The sequence below is a fragment of the Corvus moneduloides genome, chromosome 23 (assembly GCF_009650955.1).
Source record: "Corvus moneduloides isolate bCorMon1 chromosome 23, bCorMon1.pri, whole genome shotgun sequence".
NCBI lineage: Eukaryota > Metazoa > Chordata > Aves > Passeriformes > Corvidae > Corvus > Corvus moneduloides.
Window position 1 is genome coordinate 6,334,888 of NC_045498.1, and position 21,678 is coordinate 6,356,565.

The 21,678-nt window shown below is 51.0% G+C and overlaps 4 protein-coding genes across 6 annotated transcripts; 2 read left to right on the plus strand and 2 right to left on the minus strand.

Moving 5' to 3' along the window:
* The first annotated feature begins 224 nt into the window (after nt 1-224).
* Nucleotides 225-2,984, plus strand: SYF2 (SYF2 pre-mRNA splicing factor). The gene is made up of 7 exons (XM_032132627.1): nt 225-330; nt 410-520; nt 964-1,089; nt 1,305-1,422; nt 1,539-1,629; nt 2,445-2,543; nt 2,623-2,984. Exons 1-7 carry the CDS (start codon nt 274-276, stop codon nt 2,786-2,788), a joined length of 768 nt encoding a protein of 255 aa, XP_031988518.1. The 5' UTR covers nt 225-273; the 3' UTR covers nt 2,789-2,984.
* Nucleotides 2,985-3,628: 644 nt separating this feature from the next.
* On the minus strand, nt 3,629-8,417 carry RSRP1 (arginine and serine rich protein 1). Its single transcript, XM_032132626.1, has 6 exons — nt 8,212-8,417; nt 8,012-8,067; nt 6,287-6,889; nt 5,816-5,970; nt 4,581-4,664; nt 3,629-4,151 (listed from the first exon to the last, which is right to left on the minus strand). The coding sequence occupies exons 1-6, from the start codon at nt 8,280-8,282 to the stop codon at nt 3,963-3,965; spliced, it is 1,158 nt and encodes a 385-aa protein (XP_031988517.1). The 5' UTR covers nt 8,283-8,417; the 3' UTR covers nt 3,629-3,962.
* TMEM50A (transmembrane protein 50A) lies at nt 7,704-11,320 on the plus strand. 3 transcript variants are annotated; one of them, XM_032132629.1, is made up of 7 exons: nt 7,704-7,876; nt 8,979-9,090; nt 9,691-9,803; nt 9,885-9,952; nt 10,068-10,160; nt 10,571-10,631; nt 10,880-11,320. In XM_032132629.1, the coding sequence occupies exons 2-7, from the start codon at nt 8,998-9,000 to the stop codon at nt 10,923-10,925; spliced, it is 474 nt and encodes a 157-aa protein (XP_031988520.1). In that variant the 5' UTR covers nt 7,704-7,876; nt 8,979-8,997; the 3' UTR covers nt 10,926-11,320. The 3 variants fall into 3 exon arrangements, with proteins under 3 accessions (XP_031988520.1, XP_031988519.1, XP_031988521.1); XM_032132628.1 differs by lacking the exon at nt 7,704-7,876 and adding an exon at nt 8,528-8,588; XM_032132630.1 differs by lacking the exon at nt 7,704-7,876 and adding an exon at nt 8,600-8,618.
* Nucleotides 11,321-11,697: 377 nt separating this feature from the next.
* RHCE (Rh blood group CcEe antigens) lies at nt 11,698-21,276 on the minus strand. The gene is made up of 11 exons (XM_032132625.1): nt 20,852-21,276; nt 18,682-18,720; nt 18,016-18,202; nt 17,660-17,810; nt 17,385-17,526; nt 15,635-15,792; nt 15,072-15,209; nt 14,697-14,842; nt 13,997-14,076; nt 12,876-12,949; nt 11,698-12,587 (listed from the first exon to the last, which is right to left on the minus strand). Exons 1-11 carry the CDS (start codon nt 21,063-21,065, stop codon nt 12,561-12,563), a joined length of 1,356 nt encoding a protein of 451 aa, XP_031988516.1. The 5' UTR covers nt 21,066-21,276; the 3' UTR covers nt 11,698-12,560.
* Between the last annotated feature and the right edge of the window lie 402 nt (nt 21,277-21,678).

Genomic DNA, 21,678 nt, shown 5'->3' on the forward strand with positions numbered 1-21,678 from the left:
CCAAGAGAAGCTGTTGGTGGTTTATCATCCTACACCAGGCATTGCCCTGCATCCTGACGGCCTTTTCCAGCCTCAGCGATTCTGTGACTGTGGTTCCGGGACCGGGATTTTGTGGATTTCGGGATAATTCCAGGACCCAGCGGGAGGCGGCGCAGGGCGGCGGCAGCACCTCCCGCACGCTGGGGGGCGCCCGGCAGGACGCGCCGGAAGCCGGAAGCGCCGGGAGCGCCGGGAGCGTCGGAAGCCGGAAGCCGGAAGCGCGGGCGGGGCGCGATGGCGGCGGCGGTGTCGGCCCTCAGCAGTTTGGGGGTGCCCGAGGCCGATGTCGGGGTGAGGAGGGGACGCGATCGGGCGGGGCGGGGGTCCCGGCTCCCTCCCGGGGCCGCTGGCTGAGTGCGGATCGTTTCAGAGCTCGGAGGAAGAGGAGGAGGAGGCGGGCCCCGGCCCGGCCGCGGCGGCGGCGGCGGAGCAGAGGCGGGAGGAGCGGCTGCGCCGGTTCCGGGAGCTCCACATGAAGCGGGTACGGGGGACAGGAGCGGGACCGGGCAGTGGCTGGCTGGCGCTGGGGGATGGGATTCGGTGGTTCTGGGGTTTCGTGGAGCAGTCAGGGGGTTTCCTGGTCAGTCTGGAGAAGATTGAGAATGGATCCCGTCAATCCACACAAATATCCCCCGGGGGTGTCACGGAATGGTGCCAGGAGCAATGAACATGAACTAAAACACGCCATGACGATGGCAGAGCCCTGGAACAGCTGCCCAGGGAGGGCTGGAGTCTCCCTCTGTGGGGCCATCCCAAACCCACCTGGAGGTGTCCCTGTGTTCCCTGCTCCGGGTGACCCTGCCTGGGCAGGGGGCTGGGCTGGGAGATCTCCAGAGGTCCCTCCAACGCTCAGTATTCTGGGATTGTTTTATGTGGGGGTTGGGTTTGTTCTTTGTGCTCGAGTGGTGCCGTGTTTCCTTCCAGTACGAGGCCTGCAAGCTGAACAGCCAGGAGGTGGTGGAGGAGGACAAAAGACTGAAACTGCCACCAAACTGGGAAGCTAAAAAAGCTCGGCTGGAGTGGGAGCTGCAGGTGCAGGAGAAGAAGAAGGTAAAGAACTCCCTCACAGCCCAGGGGCCTGCAGGGACACCCTGACAGCCTTGGAGCTTGCACAGGTGTCACCCCCCAGATCGGTGTCCTGTTTGCCCCCTGGTTGTTTAAATCACTGTCCTGCACTGGGGGTTGGCTGGGCTGAGCTGGGGGGTTGTAACTGGGTTGGGTGCCTGGGTTTTTGCTGGGAGTGGGGTGCTCTTTGTGCTGTGCAGGAATGTGCAGCCAGGGGGGAGGACTACGAGCGGGTGAAGCTGCTGGAGATCAGCGCCGAGGACGCCGAGAGGTGGGAGAGGAAGAAGAAGAGGAAAAATCCCGATCTGGGATTCTCAGGTAACGGCTCAACTCCACAGCTGTGTTCATAATGAACACCTGTGTTGGTATTTTGGGTGAAAAGGGAACAGTGAGATCAAACCCTTCACCAATTCTGACCCCAATTCTGTCCCCAGATTACGCGGCGGCGCAGCTGCGCCAGTACCAGAGGCTGACCCGGCAGATCAAACCCGACCTGGAGCAGTATGAGAAGCTCAAGGAGCAGTAGTGAGTCCTCATTTCCATCCTCTGCTACCATCTGTGGGATTTCTGAGGGATCAGCAAACACTGAACTCTGAAATCCTTCCAGCACATGCCTGTTCTCCTGGACACTGGGATGTTCTTTAACCTCAGCTGGCCCGGCTTCAGGAGGGGTGGTGGGGTAATTAATGAGGTTCATTTCTTCAAATTTGGCACTGCTGAGTTGGAAGAAATATTTGGTCAATTAGGTCACGTTTCAGTGTGTAATCAGTCACTTCCTGCAGCAGGGTTTGGGTTTTTTAGGCAGCCCAGTTTGGTTTAAGGCCTGAGTGATTTGCCCAGTTTGCATTCAGACAGATTTAGCATTTCAGGGGGTTCCTGTATCTTTCAGAGGCACCTGATGGTCCCCCTCAAAATAATTGAGCTTGGATTCGATGTTGACGTTTTCTCACTGGAATCTGGGATTCCCACAGCTGAGCGAAGTGTGACAGGGGAACTCAGCAAAAGCAGCGAAACCACGAGGGCACGGAGGGATGGGACAAGGGCTGAGGGCTTCAAAGTGAAAGAGGGGAAATTTAGGCTTGATATATGAAAGAAACTCTTCCCTGTGAGGGTGGGCAGGCCCTGGCACAGGGTGCCCAGAGCAGCTGTGGCTGCCCCTGGATCCCAGAAGCGTCCGAGGCCAGGCTGGACGGGGCTTAGAGCAGCCTGGGATAGGGGAAGGTGTAGGGGTGGGACTGGCTGATCTTTAAGGTCCCTCCCAACCCAAACCCTTCTGGGATTCTCAGAAACCCCAAAGCACTCCCCAGGTGTGTCAGTGCTGTCCCCTTGCTCTCCTCCAGCGGGGAAGCCCTGTACCCCACCTCGGACAGCCTCCTGCACGGGACCCACGTGCCCTCCAAGGAAGGGGTGGACAGGATGGTGGCAGACCTGGAGAAACAGTGAGTAACGGGGGGAGAGGGGTGGGCCAGGGGCTGGTGGTGCCGCAGCCCCCGGGGCTCAGCCCCTGCTGCCTTCCAGGATCGAGAAGAGGGAGAAGTACAGCCGGAGGCGGCCCTACAACGACGACGCCGACATCGACTACATCAACGAGAGGAACGCCAAGTTCAACCAGAAGGCCGAGAGGTTCTACGGGAAATACACGGCCGAGATCAAACAGAACCTGGAGAGGGGCACGGCCGTGTGAGCCCGCCCAGCCCCGCTCGCTCCCCGCACCTCTGGCCCCGTTCTTACCCAATTTTAACTTGTATCAGATTGCAGCTGTTGCTTTCTCAGATCAGTGCTGTTCAGTGTGCTGGAGGTAATTTGCGTAATTCAGCTGTAAATAGCTTTTACTGCAGCTCGTGCTGTTGGTGCTCTAAATAAAGGCCCTTTGGACTGATTTGGGAGGTGGTGGTTGCTCCTCAGGGTTGTTTGCCGGCAGGATGAAGAGCAGCGGGACATTTCTCCATTCCCTCCCCCCTGGCAGTGCAGGGACAGGATAAACATGGGATCCTCCCAACCACTCAAGCCTTTCTTAAAGCAGCTTCCAGACACCAGTACTCAAATTCAGTTTATTTTACTAATAATTTATTTATACAAAACCCGGGTTTAACCAGTTACTGCCAGTCCATGCAACAGCCCCTTGGCTTCCTGAACTCCTTTCTCCTGGAGCAGAGGTCTGGAACGCTCCTGGCCCCCCTGCACCTTTTCCTTCCTCCCTCACAGGGGGCCTTTGGAGGCTGCTTTTGAAGCAAACCAAATAAATACAATCCTGTAGTAACTCGAGTTTGGCATCAGAAGGAGCAGAAGGGACAATGTGACAGTGGGAAGGGCCATGGCTTCTGTGGCAGCGGGTAAAATCCTACAGAAATTTTCACTTCCAGAGGGGTACCCAGGGAAGGAAGAGGCCCTGAAGGAGGCAGGATCCACTTTTGGAATGACCCAACAGCTCTGCTGTGTTGCACTTTGTGAGAGGAGCTGGGCAAGTGCAAGCTAAACCCAGAAAGAACCACGTAGAGCACAGGTCTAACACCTCACACACTCAGCCAGTGCAAAACTAAACTTTATTCACTTGAAGTAAACAGTTACACAATGTAAATCCAGGTGTTCAAAGAACAGCTACTCAACTATGGTTTAGAAAAAGTTACCCACCTGCAAGTTCTAGTCCAATAAAGCATTACAAAATATTTACAAATATACACAAGACTCCCATCTGTGGCTTCTGGATCTGTGTGCTCTCTATCTGAAAGAGAAACCTAAGATTCCAAAAATTAAGACCTCAAAATAAATACTCAGTATTAACAAATCTTCAAGCCCATCAGCAACCTCCAGCTCTCTACTGAGGGGTGTGAAGTGCTGCAGTCTGACAGTGACTCCCATCAGCGTGCCCGGAACAGGGAGCTTTTGGGTGAGAAGTTCAGGAATGTTTTCTTCTCCTCCTTCTTGACAGGAACCCACTGCCCATAGGGGCTTCCCTTCCTGTCATCCTCTCTGGGTGGAGAAACGACTGGCTCCTTAACAACAACATGGCTCACTGGCTTCTGCAGGGCAGGCTTGGCCATTGTGTTCTGGAAGAAAAAAAGACATTTCCTGTAAGAAAAGGTGCTAAAATCTGTCACTCTTCAAAGGGTTTGTATGTACTGATCATATAAATCATGTAGATGTTTTCTCTCCAGGTTTTGGAATTCCTGATGCTTATACTGGGAATCAATCACGTGCACGTATCTGACATGGGAGAAATCCCTGAATCCTGAGCTTGCATTACTAAAATGTGGAACTTGAAATAAGGTGTGTTTTAAACTAGTTCTAGTTTTAAATTGTTCAGGTTGAGGGTAAAAACCTATTTCAAACACACTGCTGAGGTGTATTCACAGTGTTCTACCACCTCCTCCAAAGAACTCATTATCAAACATTAAATTCCCTCTGTCACCACTGTTAAGATCTTTACTTGAGAAAAGCCTGAGCCAGGAGGGCTGAAGCGCTGGAATTCCACTTACATTAGGGCTGAAGGAAATGCTCCTCTGTATGGCTGCTCTCTCCATGCCACCCTTGGCCACGTCCTCAGCTGCACTCCCAGGTTGCTAAAGAAGAGCACACAGAGCTTAAGTGGGGATCCCTCACCCAGGGAAGGGCAGGCAGTCACTACACAGCAGAACTTTCTGTGGAGCGTTTCAGGTATTTAATCTAAAGTAGCTGTAAAGCTACAACAGAGCAGTGCTGAGCCCCACTGAGTGCAGTCAGCATCTGACCAAGGCAGCTGGGCCAATTCCCATGGGAATGGAGGCAATTCCACGCCCCAGTTACGGCTCAGAAAGGACTCAAAGTCTCAGCACGAGCTGCCACAGCAGAGCAGTGCCACAGCGAGTGGCAGCAGGTGCTGCACAACCATCCTGCAGAGCTTTGGAGAACAACAATAAACTTATCTGCAAGTGATGCAGGCCTCTTCTTCTGTACTCTCTCAACATCTGGAATATATTGCATACATTTATGAAAGGGATGCCTGTACCATTTGTGTCAAACCCTCAGCAAATTCACTTCCCTTTCCAACAGCAGCATCTGCAGTTACTGCAGGTTTGTATTTACTGTGCTCAGGGTAACACACCATGACAGAACCAAACTAAAATGCACTTTAAGCTGCTCCAGTTTCTCCCTCCCTTCAATTCACAGCAGCTACAGCCCACAAAGTCCCTTAATTACCACCAGATTTTCTTCCTCATGTCTGGAACCATAGTCATGATTTCTATAAGACAGAAATAAAGTATGTAAAATGCATTGTGTGCTTGGGCATGGAATTTCTGGGAAACAGTTTTGTTGCACATGAAAAACTTTTAACAGTTAAAAAAGGCAGAGAGATTTAACCTTAAAAAAAAAAGGAAAAAAAAAAAAAAAAAAAAACCCAAACTATTCACTAGGTTTGGCAAGGAGACTCCTGGTTTTAGGTCAGAAAGGCATGAACTAGTGGAATTAATGGGAAATATCCCATTAGGAGAACAAGTCAAAGGAACAAGTCTCCCCTCCTTCCCCACCTGTCCCTACTGGACACTCAGGGGATCAACCACCTCTGACTGGGCCTTTGTGCTTCCAGCTTAAGGCAAAGCCTCGAGGTTTCTGGAGAAGTTTTTGTCCAAGAGTTTGAACTTGTAAGCACAACCTCCACAGTTAAGCTACAACACAGCCATGCAGACAAGTCTAAGAGCTGTTTACCTTTTCAGGGAGAACACTCCATACTTACCTCAGCTGACTCCGTGGCTTCCTCACGCTCCCGCTTCTCGGTTTTGATCTCTTTGGCAGGAGCAGAGATCTTCAGGCTCGCTGGCAGGACAATGTTATCTGTTCCCAGGGCTTTGGCAGCATTGGCTTTTGCTATTTCCAGGAGTTCCCTCTTGTCTAGAAGAGAAAGGAATAAAAAAAAAGTGCTTTGTGTCATGCTAAAATCCACATGTAGCTACTCAAACAAGCCTAAAATCTGCAGGTTTTGCATCTACGCAAGCATCATCTGGGATTGATTTCGTCACAGCCTGTCCCCAGTGCCAATAACGTTCTGAAGAACAAGTTTTGTTAAATACATTTGTCCAACCACACCAATGTTTTCCTTCACTTGGGCTTCACAAACCAACCAAGCAAAGGAGAATTTGCTTGCTTCAAACAAAACCTGTTTTTAGGCTCTCACACAAAGGAAATCTTAAAAAAACCCCCAAAGTACCTTTTTCACTGAGGTGCAGAGGTGACCTACTCCGAGACCGTGTCCGGGACCTGCTCCGCCAGCTCCTGTAGGCCTCGGGGTAGATGGTTCTCCCAAAGCCGTAGTACCTCCTGCCCCTGGAGCGGGACCTGCTCCTGGAGTAGGACCGCCTGTAGTAGGCCCTGCCGCGGGACCAGGAGCGGCTGCGGGAGCGGTGCCGGGGGTAGCGGTGCCGGTAGTGCCGGGGCGGGTAGCGGCTCCGGTAGCGCCGGTAGCCGCGGGAGCGGGAGCGGCTCCGGGAGTAGGAGCGGGAGTAGCGCCGGGAGCGCCGGGAGCCGTTGCGCCGGGCCCGGGAGCGCGAGCGGGAGCGGCTCCAGCTGCGCGAGGAGGCCGAGGAGGAGCTGCTGGAGCGGGAGCTGCACGAGGAGCGGCTGGAGGAGCGGCTGGAGGAGCTGGCGCAGCTCCGCTTGGAGCTCACCGACGAGCCCCTCTTCTTGGGCGAGCTGAGGCTCAGGTCATCCATGAAATCCGTCATGTCGTCCGTTTTGCCAGCGTTTGTCTTCTGCATGCTCTCAGCGGCTGGTTCGGGTTTGGCTGCTGTTCTGCAGTGCCCAGTCTCTGTTCCTGTGGGGGGAGCAGGGGAAGGTCAGCATTTATGGGCACCGCGGGGTTTCCTCAGCAACAACAAACACGGTGACACACGGGCAGCGAGGGCAGGGGTAATTACACACCCCAACAACCCCCAGGCATCTTCCAGTAACAACTGAGTTCTGCAACTCCCTCTGCTGCAGTCAGGCAGAAAACTGAGATACGAGGTTGTATGCAAAAAGGCTTCAGTTTAAACCATGAATAGTTCAGTGTGGAATTTCGGAGAGAGGTAACTTTGTGTGGCTTTTAAGTGTAATTCCTTTTACGATACATGTTTTCACCCAAAAAGGAGGAAAACCTTGACATTCTTGAAAACAATTTCAAAGTATTTTATTTTCCATCTATCCTAAATGCAGCCCCTTACATCTACAACACAAAAAAACCATTTGCCTTCCAGATCAGAGTCTTCTGCTACAGCTCTGTAGAGGCTTTTACTCCAACAAGGGAAAATGAAAGTACCTACTCGAAGTATAAAGCAGCTAAGATCTTGCCTACATCATGTCATAAAACTCCTGGCACACAGCTCCACACATCCCAGTGTGTGCAACAAGCTGCTGTTAAAAACATTCCACTCAAACAGTGCAAAACCCGGGCGATGATTCCGTGGCCGTGACTCGTACGGGACGCAGCGCTCATTACGGCTCTATATTAATAATTAAAATGGCTGTCCCTGGAGTGGCAGCCATTTTATAGCTACAAAGGTTACTCGGGGTAAGGATCTTATCACCAGACTTAAGCCCTGACTTACGTAACCAGTTTACAGTTTAGGGAAGCTTGCTTTAACACGGCATTTCTATTTAGTGCTCAGTGCAAAGCGAGGTTAGGCAATAAATCCAACCCCCTCACTGAAATCTGTAATTTATGTTCCGTGAGAGCCGTCAGACGCCCTTCTCTCGCTACTACCCCAGTTAAAGTTTCACTCCGTCACCTCTACGCAAGGGCCAAGGTCATACGGCTGGAACGGTAAGAAGAGAAATCCCGAAGCGCCGCCCGGCATCGCCAACCCCCTCCCGGCCCGTGGCCAGCCCCGTCCATGGGGGGCCCATCGCGGCTACCGGACCCCCACCCCCGCCGAGCCCTCAGGCGTCCCTCACTCACCGCTGGGCGCTGCCGGGCACGCCCCGCGCTGGTTCCCCTGAGGCACCTGGGCGCTCCTGGAATAAAATAAAACAAAAACCCATAAAAACCCACCCGTGAGCGATTCACGGCCCTCACCCCGCAGCGGCCACCACGACCGGCCTCTCCCGCCTCCCTTCCCCGCCAGCTGCCCCCCGGCCCGCGCCGCTCCGCCGCCTCACCGGCTCCAGCCGGCCGGGCTGCCCCCGCACGGGTCCTGAGGGGAGAGCCCCGCTTCGTGAGTCACTCCCATAGCGCCGGGCCCGCTGCGCCAGCCGCGATAGGCGATAGAGCCGCGATAGAAGCAGGACAGAACCGCAACAGAGTTGCAACCCGGACGCGCCACCGCCCGCTCCCGCCGCCCGGCAGCGACTGAGGGCCGGCGCAGAACCTTCCAGAACGTCCCTCCCGTTGCGTCACCCGCGCGCTCACGGCGCACGCGCGCCCCACCCCCGAACGCCGCTCCCGCCCCGGCGCTGGGGACGCGCCCCCCGCGCCTGCGCGCGCGCGCTGCGCCTGCGCGCGGCCGCCGCCGCCGCCGCCGCCGCGTCCCGTGACGGTGCGCGGGGGATGCGCGGGGGCGCGCACGGTGCGGGGATGCGCGGGGGATGCGCGGGGGCGCGCACGGTGCGGGGATGCGCGGGGGATGCGCGGGGGATGCGCGGACGGGGCTGCGCAGGGTGCGGGGGGTGCGGGTGCGAAGGGAGGTGCGTGGGGATGCGCGGTGCGCGCCCCGTGACTGCGCGGGGTGCGGTGCGGGGTGCGCGGGTCAGGGGTGCGCGGGTGCGTCCCGGCGGGAGCCGCCGGTGGAGGTGCCCGGTGCGGCGGGCACGGCGCGGCCCCGGCTCGGGCGAGAGCTGCGGCCGGCCCTCGGCTGTGCCCCCGCGCAGAGCTGCGCTCCGCTGCCGCCGGTTTCCTGTGAGAGCGAACCTTCCTCTTCCTCCCGCAGTTGTTGGCAGTGCTGAAACATGTCCGGGTTCCTGGAGAGCCTGCGGTGCTCCGAGTGCGTTGATTGGGGCGAGAAGCGCAACACCATCGCCTCCGTGGCCGCGGGGGTGCTGGTACGGCCCCACCGTGCTCGGGACTTTGGCTTCTTGTGGCTTTTCTGTCGTAAGATAAAAACTAGGAGCAGTTTGGGAGTCTCTTCTCCCGCATTACTTTGGAAGGATGTGAGGAAACTGCCTCAAGTTGTGCCAGTGGAGGTTTAGGTTGGATAAAAGGGGATATTTTTCCACTGAAAGGGTGGTCAGGCAGTGGTGAAGTCACTGTCCCTGGGAGTGTTTAAAAAAACCGTGGATGTGGCAGCTGGGGACACGGTTTAGTGGTGAACGTGGTGGTTTGGAATTGATGATTTTAAAGGGCTGCTCCAACCCTAGCAATTCCAGCGAAAAGAACAGGGATACATTGTCCCTGTGTGTAGCAGCAGAGTTACTGACAAAATCTGGCCTGGTTTCCTCCATCCATTTTTTGTTCAAATTTCACGGTTCTACCTAGGAATGAACGGTTGGAGTGGATAAATCCCTGGCTTGGCAGTCAGCTGGATCCCAGACTGACAGCAAAACTAACGGTGTTACCAGTTTGGTCTGGGCTGGAGACTATAAGGGTGATTTTAAACATTGATGTCGTTTTTAAGCCATTGTGTTCTCCCTTCTTTCCCCCAGTTTTTCACAGGCTGGTGGATCATCATCGATGCTGCTGTGAAATACCCTCAAGTGGAAGACTTCAACCATTCCTACCATGCCTGTGGGGTCATAGCCACCATTGCATTCCTGATGTAAGGATCCACCACGCTCCCAGCAGTTAATTTGTGCTTTAAAAGGAGAGGCTCAGTCCCATTTTTGTCCTGTTTTCCCAGGATCAACGCGGTGTCCAACGGGCAGGTGCGGGGGGACAGTTACAGCGAGGGCTGCCTGGGCCAGACAGGTACCTGGGCTGGGGGGCACAGCCATGGGGACACCGAGCCTCAAGAGCTGTGCCAGGGGGGGTTTGTGGGGCTGGGGTGTCCCACAGGCACAGAATATCCCCCATCCCATTCCAGGGGCTCGGATCTGGCTCTTCATCGGTTTCATGATGGCTTTTGGGTCCCTCATTGCTTCCATGTGGATCCTTTTTGGGGGCTACGTGGTTAAAGGTAAGACCTGACCCTATTTTTGAAAGTTTAAGGTGTTTTAAATGACTCCTGAATTTTAGAACTGGTAGTTAGATGGTTTCTGGGCAGGCCCAGTTTGAATATTTTCTTAACCCTACACACCACTATCCCATATTATTACTATTGGGATGGATTTGATCTAAGTACAAACTTCCTCTACAAACCCAGCTCTTGCCCAGACTGGGAACTCCATGGATATAATTAAACTGCTGCAGTTTTAAGGGAATAATTCCCTGGGTGAACACTTATTCCCAGAATACAAATTACTGAGTTCCTGCACATTGCTCCCAAAGCCTCTCTGCTAAATTAGCACAAGGGAAAATGACATGTCAGGAATGGGATATGCTTGAAAATGACTTCAGAAAAAAATTATGGGGATTTTTTTCTCTTAGAAAAACCAGTGGTGTACCCAGGAATAGCTGTGTTTTTCCAGAATGCATTCATCTTTTTTGGGTAAGACTGTCCTCTTTTATTTGTTTCCTATTTAATTGGCTTTTAATGATAAAAAACTGAAACTTGCTGTGATCTGGTTGGTCCTGAAGTCCTGTTTTGTAACCAGACCTGTGTGAATAAACTGGCATCTGTCTGCACAGGTTTCACTCAGGAACTGGATTAACAAATACCCCGATTTGCTCCTTGAAATCCCGTGTTTAAAACAAGAGGAATTTGATTTGTGGTGTCCCTTGGTTGTGTTCACACAGGGGCCTGGTCTTCAAGTTTGGTCGCACAGAGGATTTGTGGCAGTGAGCGCCCCTGGAGTGCCCTGGGGTTTGACTGCACCCCCCAAAGTTTTGTAAAACCATTTTGTAAACCTTCCATTGTGTCCAAAGAGAATCAAGGAAAGCTGAAAGCACTAAACCCAGCTCTATTCTGTTTATTTTTTTTACTCTTGTATGTCCACTTCAGTTTTGTGGTGTTTTTGAGAAATGTAAAATTGTTACAGACAACAGTGGAGTCACTTTTCTAAGATGATGTTTGTTACAAATAAAAGGAGAGTGGAATATGGATGTGTTTAACCAGCTGTTTCTATGATGTTACTTACAATCCAAAACTTACTCAAAATGCTTTAAAACAACCTTTTAACAGATGTTTATTAAATATTTCCTATATCTGGACAATATAACCATTTCTCCAATTTCAAAGCTTGCTGGTGTGTGGCTTTTCTTGTGTAATACAGAACTCTGGTAGTTTGGGAATTTTTTTTTCCCCCCCATCCCTGAATATTTCTTTTATCCTGTGGTGATAAAGAGGAAGTCTTTGGGAAGTAACAACTCACAGTTGTGTGTAGAAGGTGTGGGCAGCTGCTGACCTCCTGCTGGCTCTTTTGGGAGCTGGGAACAAGGAAAACTGGCCCTTCCTCTGCAAGTCTGCATTCCTTGGAAGCTGCCTCCCTTTGTAAGGGCAGGGATCTGCTCATCCCAGTGAATGAATGAGGTCAGTGAGCCTCATCAAAGGACTCAGCCTTGTCACGAGTTCCCTCATTCGTTCCTCACAAGGGTGCTGAAGAAAGAAAAACAGCCACATTTTCACTCCTTTATTAGGTAAGCACTTCTGGAAGATTTTCTACGTCAACTATTTTTGAAAGTAGGAAACACCAGGATTACAATTCACTTAAAAATGAGGGTTCAGAGAATCCTCTGTCCCCAAAGTCCCTGCACTTCCAAAATTGGGTGCAGGCAGCACTGAGGCCCCTTCCCCCAGTGCCCCTGTGCTGCTCCAGGCTGTCCCCTCCCAGACACTGCCTGGAGCTCTGTTTGTGTTTTACATTTGGCAGCAAACCCCAGGGACTGCAGGAGCACCATCCACCATTGAATTTCTTGCCATCAGAACCTCCCAACATCCAACCCCAGCCATGTAATGCCAGATTTTTCCAGGAGTTCAGTCTGGCAGGATGCAGAGTTCTGGCTCTGCTCCAGCTCACTCATCAAATCCTGGCTTGTCAAGGCCTTCAGCAGAATCATCTCAGCTTAAAAACTTGAGTGCTTTGCTAGATAAGAAGTGCTCCTGGAAAAATGACACTTTAAAATCCATCATTTTGGCTTGTAAACTCGGGAGCTAAAAATAGTTTAATGTTTCCAAGCATTTGGATTGATAAACCATGAATGCAGCCAACTTTTTTGTACGTATCTTACAAAAAATATTTAGGCAAGGCCAACAAAGCAGAAAAGCTGAATGCATTTTAAGTTTGCATCTGTGAATTCACACTCTGCATCTTTCAAGAATAACTAGAACAGTTTAATTTTTTGAGTGTCCATGGGAGTGGCTTTTGTGGGCCTGAGAATTGATATTTCAGTGCTCTTTGAACCCATCATAGCTGTTCAGTTTTTCTGGTGACAGAGGAAAATCTTATCTTGGTCTTATCTGTCATCTGGGATCCTCCATTCAAAATCCAACAGACAAGTGGGGAAACTGTGAAGACAAACATTCTTCTATCAGAACATATCAAACCATCACAGAAAAAAAAACCCCTAAACCAATGGAAAATCTGATTAGAAGCTTATTTTCACCCATTATTTCTGTAATTCAGATACAGCCTCACAGCAGCACCTAAAGGCCTGTGTTTGTGCATCAAAATGTGCTGGGAAAAGGAATAACCCTTTTTTTTCCTTACTTTTAATTCAAATACCTGGAGTTCTTCATCAAGGTGCTAAATGAACCCCCCCCCCCCAGGGAATCTGACATGATTTTGAAACTCACCTCCCAATAAAATTGGTCATCAAAGTACTTTGAGACATGCACGGTCTTAAGCAATTTGATGTTTAAGATTAAACCTGTTGGTAAAAAGAAAAACCCCCAAAATAAACATAAACAGCAGGGAAAGGGGAGGATTGTGTAGAACAGGAGGGTTTTTTGGTAACATTTATCCAAATGTAACAGATCAAACCACAAATTCAGACCTAAATCCTTCAGCAGAGCCCCCTGGCTCAAGCTGGCCTTAAAAAAGAGGCTTGCCAGGATCAAGGCGTGGGATATTAAAAATGAATTACTTTAGGTAAAACCCCATTTAAAAGCTGCTAGATTATAAAAATACATCAAAATGATGAATTTCTTGCATGAGAAGTGCCTGTGTATTTAAAATAATCTGGCTTATCAGCACTGCTGGTTTGGGATCTCTGATGGGAATCTCTGGATTTTTAAACAATTGGTTAAACACCGAATGTCTGGTTGTTTCAGATGGATGTTTTCTAAAAATCTGTTCATTTTTCATTACATTTAAAGTAATGCAAAGGTTTAAATAAATTAGAACACACCCAAAAAATCAATGTAGGGTGTATTTCCCAACAATTTTCATTGGCCATTTCCCTGCTACTCCAGACAGTATTAGGGGCTGTGGAAAAGCAGCAGCTGCCACAAACCAGAGCATCCCACAGGAGCCACCTGAGTGCTGCTGCTCCCAAAGCAGCAAAAAGTCCCCAAAATCTCAAAATCTCCTGATCAAAGGGCTGCAGCTGGGCTGAGGCAGCTCCTGATGTTATTGAAACTTTGCACATTTGCACCAAATGGCCCAAAAAGCGCCAAGCCCCAGATTGGGGCATCTTCTGTCACTAAGACAATACCCAAATGTGGAAGTATTTTCATCTTCACACCTCTCCTGTCTGCAGTTTGAAGGCAGCTGTTAAACCTTGGTTAAAATAAAACTTCAGCACTGAAAGAATGGTGCTGCTGGGTTATTTCTGTGCAAAACAGCTCTTCTCCTTCAAAAGCCTGGCTGGGAAGAGTCCCTGGCATTCATGTTTCCATTGATTCCACAAGTAACTTACCCATAGAAACTTGCTCCAAGGAAATAAAGAAATTCCTGGAATGCTTTCAGTACTGACCTGTAATCAGACCTGTTATCAAGGCAGTGCTGATGGTCTGGCAGAAGGCACCAACGTCAACAAAGACCAAATAACCCAGACTGAAAAGCAAGAAAAGTGTTTCACCTTTTACAGTTGCTGAATTCAGCATTGAGACCATGAATGAATCTGTATCTACAGAGCATTTCACATCAAAACCTCTCACAGAAACTGTAATTCTCAAACCTGTGCAGCTGCAGGGAGATGTTTTAGGAGCACACCAGAAGCCTAATACAGACTTTGGAGGATATATTTTGTCCATCTTTTGGTATTAAAACTTCATTAAATTTGTTCCGTTAAGAACATGATGAGAAGCGTCAGGCCTTCATGCTGCATTCTGATTTCTGCCTCCCTCCTAAGCTCCCCAAACCCTAAAATGAGCCTTGGAAGGAGGCACATGCCCAGCCTTCATCTCCTGTGTCTGCTGTATTTAATATCAAACAAAAAGAGAGACAGAAAACAGGACCCAACGCTGATGTCAAAGTTCTGACCCAAAGTTTGCTCAACTCTCAAATTCCTCATTGCTGACTTTTTTTTGTACTTCAGGGATTATCTTGGGTTACCTGATATAAAACAATGTATCTGTGATGACATTCAGGCTCTCTGGATGACTGAGAACTCTTCTCGGCACACTGCAGTAATGATTATTTATCTTTACTATTTAATACAAGAATTTACGTACCTGGATAAATTATTCCATTGTGTAGAAATCCCTTTTTCTACGACACAGAGAACAACAGCAGCCACAGCTCCAAGCACAGCAGGCAAACCAAAAGTGAAATGAACTCCAGAAGTGTCCTGAAGCTTGAAAGCAGGATTAAAACACCTCTGGGAAGACAAAAAGGTTAAATTGATACCCAGAAACACAAGCTGGTAATTGCAGATCAGCTGTTGCAGATCTAGAGGATGAATTTGCTCTCACAAGTTGCAATCCTGCACTGTGCTCAGAACACCTCAGCTTTCCCAGTTTGGGAAAGAGGTTTCCCTTGGAGTGTCCTGCATTGGAAAAGAAGTTTATACAGCTTATACAAGAACCATTTCAGGGTTTGAGCATTACCTGTAAACAGTGAGATCCCAAGATGGTGATGACACCGCCAAGCAGCCCCAAAATCATGGCAATCCAAGGGTGCTGGATGCTGTGTGCTGTGTAGCTGATAGTGACCCCTCCAGCCAGGACTGCACTGTGGATGTGAGTCTGTACAAGAAAACAGGAACAGGAAGTTAAGGGACTTTTTACAAGGGTTTGTAGTGATAAAACAAGGGGCAATGGCTTTAAACTGAAAGAGGGAAGGTGTAGATTAAATATTAGGAAGGAATTGTTCCCTGGGAGGGTGAGGAGGCTGTGGCTGCCCCTGGATCCCTGGAAGTGCCCAAGGCCAGGCTGGATGAGGTTTGGAGCAACCTGGGGTAGTGGAAGGTGTCCCTGCCCATGGCAGGGGGTGGAATGAGGTGATCTTTAATGTCCCTTCCCACCCAAACCACTCTGTGAGTCTGTGACTGTCAGGCTGAAATCCCAGACTTGGCTTCAGTTAACAGTTCTTGTATTTTAGTGTATACTGAGGGTAACAGGAAATCTCTTTTAACAGAAAAAACTCATGCAGGGTTTTCCCTCGTCCTTACCATCCTGAATTTGCCATCCTTGGAGGTCAGAGCAGACAACATGAAGGCAGTCACAGCACTCACTGCGAGGGCGAAGTAGGTGTTGAGCACTGCTTCCTTCTTGGAGTCAGCCAGGATAGAATTGAAGCTTGGCCAGAACACCCAGACAAACACAGTGCCTTGGGGACAAGGACAGGAAACCCTCTGAACCACAGGGAACCCATCACTGCCTGTCTCCAGCCCACAGTGTGCTGTAATTCCCTAACATTTCCCAAAGCAGAGCCACCCCTAAGACCAATCCCAGCGAGGAACTGTCAGTGTCACCCTTCCATGACCACACAGGCTTCTCTAACAGGAATGAAAACAGGTTCTTCTGCTTCTGTGCCCCTAATTGTCAGCACTTGGGAACCCCAGGCTCCACAGAGCAAGTGCCCTGCCTGGCAGGATGCATTTTTCCATGCATGCCTAGGGATGCACGTGCACAGAGCAAATGCCAGCCAGCAGAGGGAGGTCGGTGGCCTCAAAGCACCTCACGTTGATCCCACACGGGCCGTGCCCCTGGGCTGTGCACAGACACCAACACAACCAACCAGCAGCTCCTTTGGCATCGTCCACTTGTTATATTTTGTTTCCACCCACTGATGTTGTGTTCCCCACCCCACAGAGGTACCAGACCCTTGTGCAATCCACCTGACAGTGACATCTGATGTGTTCTTGTCCAAGACTAACAAGTGACACAGGCACTGTCACTACGAGGCACAAATCCAGTTTCCAGCAGCCCTGGCAGGTACTGATTTTGTACCAGCTTGTCTGGGCTCCTTGAAATCCAATTTCCATTGCTAATATCCATGATTTCAGTGCACCAAGGCAGAGATAACCCTGCCTCAGACTGGAGAGGCCATTTCAGCAACTCTAAACTTATGGTGGAACTGAGGACTAGTGAGATGGTTCATCCTATTCCCATTGATGAGGCAGTTAGTCAGTCATAAATACAGATATCTATAAAATCTACTGAGGCATTCTTATGAGGATCTGCTCAGCTCTGGAAATAAACAGCAAACAAGAACTCCAGGGACACGAAAGAGCAGCATTTAAATGTTGTATTCCCTAAACTGGGCGAACACTGACTGAGAATGAGACTCTGTGGACCCCTGCAGGAAGCTCTGAGTTCAGCTGGTGGCAGTTGCACTACAGAAGTTGTGATAATAAAGACACCAAATTGCTTCCATAAGAAAAGGAATGGAAGTCCCAGACACTCAGCCTGTCCTCCCCCAGCTCCTCTCTCCTGGGCCTGCCTATATCACACTCCCCACCCTTCACCAGGCTTTATCTTTTTATTTATGTTACCAGCAGGGACTGCCTCTTTATATCTCTGTGCACCACCTGGCCAAACAGCCTGAGCTGGGACCTGGGAGCTCTGCTGAAGTACAAGTTGTGAGCTCAGCTTTGGACACAGTCCCTCAGCAGCAGGCCTGGACAAGCCCAGGGGGACAGCTTGGCCAGGAAAGGGAGTGCTGAACCTGGAGAAGGAGCAGTTAACCTGGAGTAGCCTTTATGCCGAGGTGACAAAAGCCAACTGAGCCCCAGCTTTGGCAGGAGTGGCCTCTGGGCCAGGTAGGAAAACGGCCATTGTCACACAGCAGGAAGCAGAGCAGCAGTTTCTGTACTTGGCTGCATGCAGAGCTGCATTTTGCACTCAAAACCCTCAACCCTCCCTATGGCCTCCCTGCAATCCCTTCTTCCAGCTGAGGCATTAAAGCCAAGGACTCACCCAGCATTGAGAACAGGTCTGACTTTGGGGTGCTCCTGTTCTTGTCCAGCCCTGGGGGCGGCTCAGGGAAACGGGAGGTGACTGCCACACCAAAGTAGGCTCCAAAGAGGTGCACGTGCATCAGGGTGAGGCTGTCTGGGACCTGTACCAACAGAATATTCACCATTTGTGGGCTAATCCAGGCCACACAAAGCCTTTGCTGCAGCTCCTGACAGAGTTGTTCCAAAGTTCCAGTGACATTTTCCCCCATGTATCTGAAAACCCCACCAGGGTACCTGCAGGAATGTCCTGTTGATGCATCTGCTCACATAGAAGATGATTAATTCCACCAGGCTCATCACAATTAACTGCACAGGATTGGCCTTGCCCAGGACAGCTCCAGTGGAGATGGCCACAGCAGTCATGCTCACCACAGCCTTTGCTAGGCTGCAATAAGGAAAGGAAAATAACTCAGAATCAGGGTGACACCAGGGCAATAAAGAAGGAACGACACAGAACAATGAACTTAAAAACCAAAAGCCCTCTGAAATGCCTCCAAACGTGACTCTGCTCGTTCCCAAACAGGCCCTATAAGGAGGCATTCACCTCCACGAGGAGCAATCAGCAGTTCTGGATTAGTCCAGCTCATTACCTTTTCATACCACCTTCACTTTCCTGTACCCTGAGGAAAACTAATAAATCTTCTACCAGCACAGAGCACTGGACACCAAGAACAATGAGCAGGAAGTTGAGTCCGGTGCTGCTAAAGCCATATCTTCTCAGAACCATCAGGAAAAAGCCAAATCCAAAAATCACCATGTGGTTGACATCTTGAAATTCTGCAGGACAGAAAAAACCAAGACAGCAGTGACATTATTAATGCAGATTGGATTTCTGGTTAAAAAAAAAAAATCAGTTAAAAATCACAATTAACTAAAAAGCCTTCAGATAAAAAATTAAGTGCCACTTTTGTTTAGTACTTGGAAAGAATTCCAGAGTTTTCTTTCCAATCCATAAGTAATCAGAGAAACAATATCCTTAACCCTGAATTTATTCTTACAGAGCGATCTGAATGGATGCCATAAGATGGGGGTTGAGAGGTCGAAAAACCCAACAGAAAACTGACCAAAAATGCAATTCAGTCTTGGATCCCCATCATACCTCTGACATAAATAAATTCCCACCCCTCCTGGTGCTGAAAGAGCAATAAAACCATTTTCTACTTCTCACCAACAGAGCCCGCTGAGTCCCACCCCCACTGCAGGGCACAACAGGAGCAGGGATTGTCCCTCCTTTCCCAGCAGGGTGCCAGGCTCACCTGGGTAGAAGCTGGATGGTGAGTAGATGTTACCAACATCTGGGAAGCAAAAGAAAAAGCGGATGAGGAACAGAGTTTCCAGGAAAAGGATCAGCCAGGGCACGCTGCAGCGGAAGTTGAGGTAGCGGGAAGGCATCGTGCACTCGGTACATGAAGCACCAACACATGAATGATTCCTTCTCCCTATAAAAATGTCCCAGTGCCCTCACACCAATAGCAAAGGAGGTGTGGGGGGGCCAGGAATGAGAACTCAGCAGCGATAAAAAGCCCAAGAGGCGTGAGCAGGGAACGGCTCCTTATCTGTGGAGTGTCAGGAGCCCACACTCACCCCAGCTCACACGGGCTGAGCTCAGAGAGTGCCCAGGGACACAGACACATCCAACTGCCAGCACTGCCCCGCTCCAGGACACCTCCCTTGGGGCATTCCAGCTGCTGGGGGCCTGGCAGCTCAGCTAAAGGGCAGCAAAGCAGAACATGGACTCTGAAAAGTGGGATGTGGAAGACTATGCAGAACCAGTAACTGTTGACATCACAGCTCTGCAGCCACATCCCACAACAAAGCTTCTTCTACAGGATGGATCCAACCCAACACCAGGGAATCAGGCACCTGTGGCATTTCCTCTGCCACTGTAGGACCAGCCTGCTGTTCACATACGGCCATGGAAACTGCTCCAGGACACCTTATGAATCCATAGCATGAATCGTGGAATGGTGTGGGTGGGAAGGGACCTTACAGCCCACCCAGTCCACCCCTGCCATGGTGCAGGGACACCTTCTGCTATCCCAGGCTGCTCCAAGCCCCGTCCAGCCTGGCTCTGGACACTTCTGGGATCCAGGGGCAGCTACAGCTGCTCTGGGTACCCTGTGCCAGGCCCTCACCCACCTCTGAATAAAGAATTTCTTCTTAATATCCACTCCAAGCCTGCCCTCTGGCAGTTTAAAGCCATTCCCCCTTGTCCTGCCATATAAAATCCCTCTCCCTCCCTTTTATAAGCCCCCTTTAGGCACTGGAGGAACATTAGTCCCTTCTCAGCATTCACGGTGCTTTGTGAACTGAGCCCTCTTTGTTCAGGCAGTTCAGATTAAAGCACTGTAATTACACCTCAGCCTCTCTGCTCTGAGGCTGTTACAAACCAAGTGCTGAGCTGGCACAGCACAGCCTGAGGAGTGCCCAGAAATGGGGAGAAATGTGCTCAGAAATAGGGATAAAGCCACCTGCTGGTGACAGGAACATTTATCACGCAAGAATATATGCAGAGAACTCCCAGTTCACTTAAATTTTAGGACATTCCTCCTGCCAGCCCAGGCTACAGGGCACAATAATAGTTTTCAAGCCACCTGTGAAAGGTTTGGATTTGTGGCATAGCTTGAACCTTCCTCACATCCAATATCAAACTGCTTTAACATCAAACTGCTTTAACATCAAAGCCCTTTCCCAGCTTTTATTTAGGCCTAATAAAGTTAAATATCCCGACACCCATTTCAGAAACTCCTAAACAACATCCAAAAAAACCCCTTTCCCAGGCATGCAAAGCACTGCCCTGGCTTCAGACAACCCTGATGCAGAAAGATCCACATTCAGGTCCTTTTTCTGTGACCCCGTGGGCAATTCAGACAGAACCAGAACACCTAGTGAGCTTTCTCTAGACAGGGTAATAGCTCAAGCAGCAATTTAAGAATTAATTTAGCTAACACAATGAGCCCTTTTGCTACCTCTTACTAAATCCCATCAGTGTTAACATCCAGGGAAAACACCCCAAAGGCGAGGAATTCACCTGTTTTCCCTCAGCATGACATACTGTAAAGCTGATACTCAGATTCACAGCTTAAGCGTCCGAACAGAGACCAAAAGTTGGTGATCTCTGACAGGACGAAGCACAAAGTAACTTTAATGCTAGGTAAAAGTTCTTCCCCACGAGGATGGTGAGGCCCTGGCACAGGGTGCCCAGAGCAGCTGTGGCTGCCCTTGGATCCCTGAAGTGTCCAAGGCCAGGCTGGACAGGGCTTGGAGCAGCCTGGGACAGTGGAAGGTGTCCCTGACCATGGCAGGGCTGGAATGGGATGATCTCCCAGGTCCCTTCCAACCCAAACCAATCCGTGATGCTCCGATGCTAAATTAGAGCTCCACTACTAAGAAAACACCCCCATGATACAGCCAAGGGCGCAGCACCCTCCTGGGCCAGTTTCAACGCCGTTTTGGGACCCGCACTCCTCACATCGAGCCCATCACTGCCCGACCCTTGTTCTGGGAGATCCATCATCCCCTGGCAGGCCCGTGGCACCCAGCCCAGCGCCGGGCGAGGTGGCACCGCCACCCTCCAGCCAGCCAGGGCCGGGCGCGGCCCAGGCCCCGCTCGGGCCTCCCTCAGGCGCGGCGCCGCCATTGTTCCTTCACGGCTCCCAAAGACCACAGGGGCCGCGGGCCCCGGGGAGGGGGCTCCGCAGAGGCTCCAGGCGCGGGCCCTGGGCGCGGGGGCTCTGCCGGGCGGCTCCGGGGAGCGGAGGCGCGGAGCCGGGGCCCGGTGCCGGTGCCCGGCCGTGACTCGGCAGCCCCAGGTGGCGGCGGCAGCGGCGGGACCCGCCCGGCTCCGCCCTTCGCTGAATGCCCGCCCCCTCCCCACAGGCCGCCCTTAGGGACTGCACTCCCATTGGCCGAGCGCAGGCTCCTCCTGGCCCCTGATTGGCCTATCCCCAGCACCGGCCGTCTTCGGGCTGCGCGTTCTGCGCTACGATTGGCTCTATCGCTTGTCACTCAACAATGCGCATTATTTATTGGCTGGCGCGGGCCGTCAGTCAGCTCGGGGGTTATTTTGCCCTCCGGTGAGCGGGCGGCGCAGGCCGCGCTGTGGAGGCGGTGTCGGGCGTCACAAACTGTCACTGCCTATCTTTGCACCTGAGACAGAGTGTCCTCTTCCCCGGCTGCCGATTTGCCAGAGAGGCTGTCAATCAAACGTGAGAGGTGGTGCCTCGGTGCTACGGTGACAGAGGAAATTGAGC